This window comes from Gamsiella multidivaricata (genome assembly GCF_025024155.1).
Source record: "Gamsiella multidivaricata strain RSA 2152 chromosome Unknown BC939scaffold_20, whole genome shotgun sequence".
NCBI lineage: Eukaryota > Fungi > Mortierellomycota > Mortierellomycetes > Mortierellales > Mortierellaceae > Gamsiella > Gamsiella multidivaricata.
Genome location: NW_026251728.1, coordinates 14,066 through 16,906, shown reverse-complemented (window position 1 = coordinate 16,906; position 2,841 = coordinate 14,066). Strand labels below are relative to the sequence as shown.

The following is a 2,841-nucleotide window of genomic DNA, read 5'->3' as shown; positions in this document are numbered from 1 at the left end:
GCAGGACCGTCTTCTTCGGCAGGAGCATCCTTGGCATGAACCTATGCTTATTCACAGTCAAGATGACCTTTTTCTTAAGCAAGGCGGATACGGACAAATAGTGGCAATTATTTAAGTGTCAAGGAAGAAGTGATAGGATAAGCTTAGGATTGTATTCAAGTTACTAGATAAGGAATAAAACAGATTCAGAACTATATATTTCTATTTGCCTCGTGTAACGATCATATGCGTTACCAAGGGTAGTTCAATGGCTGCCAAGAGTCGATCGATCACTTGTCAAGCGCCGCTGTGGCAGTGCCGTAGCTCGTGGCGCGCGACAACCCTCTTCGGCAGGAGCATTCTCTTCAGCAGGACCGTTCACTCGCGCAAGACCGTTCAGTAGCGACAAAAAATTCGGAGCATGCTTCTGAAAGCGCTCTGTAATGAACTCGGGAGTAAAGTCCGTTGTCTTCTCCGCTGTCATCTCGGAGGGTGGCAGTCGCAGAGCTTTTGCTTTCGCAATCCTTTTGAGCTCTATGGCGGCATAGTGGACGACCAAGTCAATAGCAACTGAAATAAGAGTCTTGGTGTACTGTCGCTTCTAGATGTTATCCTTCCATAAGGCAACAGCAGACGCCAGCCCTCCGGCATCATAGAAGTGGGCCACGCGCCTGACTGAAATAGGGGGGTGTTTATTAAGCTGAAGAGGTTATAGTACAGGCGTAGGATGACGGACAACGAATGGATGAGTGCAAGAGACGGTTAAGCGAGGATTGGCGTAAGAGAGGGGTTGGTGAGGCAATGATAGGAGAAGGAGCGACGCGTGGAGACAGAATACACAGGCGAGAGATGAATGATGTACGGAGACAGCGCACGTAACTTTTTTTTTTATTATTCAACATGGCCCAGGCGCACGTAGCGTTCAGGGGCATTTTTTATATTTTATATTTTATATTTTTTTGCACGCGCAAAGGCTCGTTCTACAGCCAATTTTCAACTTGAGATTTTTTTCTCGAGGAAAAATGCGATTTTATAGTAAAGGGTCGAGTTTGGTCCCAGCCTGAGAGGAGAAAGGTTGTGCAAAATTGTCATTCTTTAAACTAGGCGCCCTCAGTTCTTTAAAGCTTCTGTTTATTGATATTTCTGCTAATCGACGTTTATTGGCTGCAAGAAACAAGTAGCCGATAAACAGATTTATGAAATCTAGTGATCAGTTTATAATCCATGTCATGGCAGAAGCATGCGAGCCATGGTCGTAATGTCCTGTCCATGGGAACAAAAAAATAGTGAATGCGATGCCCGCAGGGTCAGTAAAAAAAGTCAGTCTGTGTATCTTGTTCTTTGCCTCCTTCCACTTTATATGCCATTTCGACGGTTCAACCCAACAGCTCGTCGACCCGGCATTCGTCGTGAGAGACGGTACAACAAGCGAAAGAAAACAAATAGCCTAGGTCAAGACGCGTCATGGTAGGAAGAAGATTAAAACTTGAAATAAACGTCAGAAGGCTGCTTATTTCAATAAGAAAACTCGTTGCTGATTGGTTATCCGAGGCTACTGTTCATCCCTGCATACCATGACCCTCAATTAAGCTTTAGATGAGGGTCATTACTTTATTTCTCCACAACACTTTAGTGTTATACCCACCCTCAAAACTAAAGATAAAATAAGAGCTCATTTTTATTGGTTCATGCATGATTTTTTTTTTCATCTCCCTTTGCTTTCAAAGAGAGGCACACCAATGGTAATATCATGACCGTGCATCATGCCGAAGTAGCATGCATACTTTCCGCGGGATATGGAAACAACTTGCACCTACTCGCACCTAGGATCACGGTCAAAGGCATAGCTCAATCCCTCATCATGATCTACACGATCTAGACCCGATCCTTTATAAGCTCGCTTGACCATTGTTTGTCAATGCATCATGTCGAAGTAGCATGCATACTTTCCGTGGGATATGGGAACAACTTTCACCCACTCGTGTCTAGAACCATGGTTAAAGAAGGGCATAGCCCGATCCCTCATTATTATCTACACGATCTAGACTCGACCCTTTGTAAGCTCACTTGACCATTGTTGGCCAATGCATCATGTCGAAGTAGCATACATACTTTCCACGGGGCGTGGAAACAACTTGCACCCATTCGCGTCTAGGATCACGGTCAAAGCAAGGCATAGCTCTATTCCTCATCATTATCTACACAACCTAGACTCGATCCTTTGTAAGCTTGCTTGACCATTGACAGGTATAAATACAACAAAATATTGCCATCGTTCAACAACATCTCCATCATTCAACAACATCTCCCTCTCTCAATACCACTACAAGCACCTATCCAACAAAATCAACAAAAATGGTCGTAGCCCTCGGTGACAAAATTCAAATCAACGATATCAAGAAGTACGTCGGTGATCGCAAGTTCGTGAAGTGGTCTCAAGATTTCGGTCAAGAAAAGGCTGTCGAGTTTGTCTTTATCCCATTCAAGTGCCTCAAGGACGAAAGTGCCGGGTTCGTTGCTGTCGAGTTCGGAAGAATCAAAGATTTCCAAAAGCTGTGCCATGAGATCCCCGCCAACCCCGATGACTGGGAAAACATCCTCCCATCTTATGAGCTGACTGTTACCAACGAGTTCAAGTATGGCCAAAACAACGAGCAAACCTTCCGATTCTTGGTCTTCTTGAACCCCAGCTACAAGCCATTCCAGCACCGATTCACCTCAGTTGCTGAAGGTAGTGAGGCCATGACTACTCTCGGATCTTTGGTCAAGAAGTACGGAGCGTATGCCGACAAGTTTGCCTACGCTGACGGAGCTATGTCAATTGCCAAGTCTATTGTCGGAGATGACTTGCGCACTTTTTAA

At 44.8% G+C, this 2,841-nt stretch overlaps 1 protein-coding gene across 1 annotated transcript; it reads left to right on the top strand.

The window, feature by feature from the left end:
* Window positions 1–2,334: 2,334 nt before the first annotated feature.
* On the top strand, window positions 2,335–2,841 carry BC939DRAFT_475553 (uncharacterized protein; the record flags this gene model as incomplete). The annotated part of the gene is made up of 1 exon (XM_051558505.1): window positions 2,335–2,841. The coding sequence occupies one exon, from the start codon at window positions 2,335–2,337 to the stop codon at window positions 2,839–2,841; it is 507 nt and encodes a 168-aa protein (XP_051413907.1).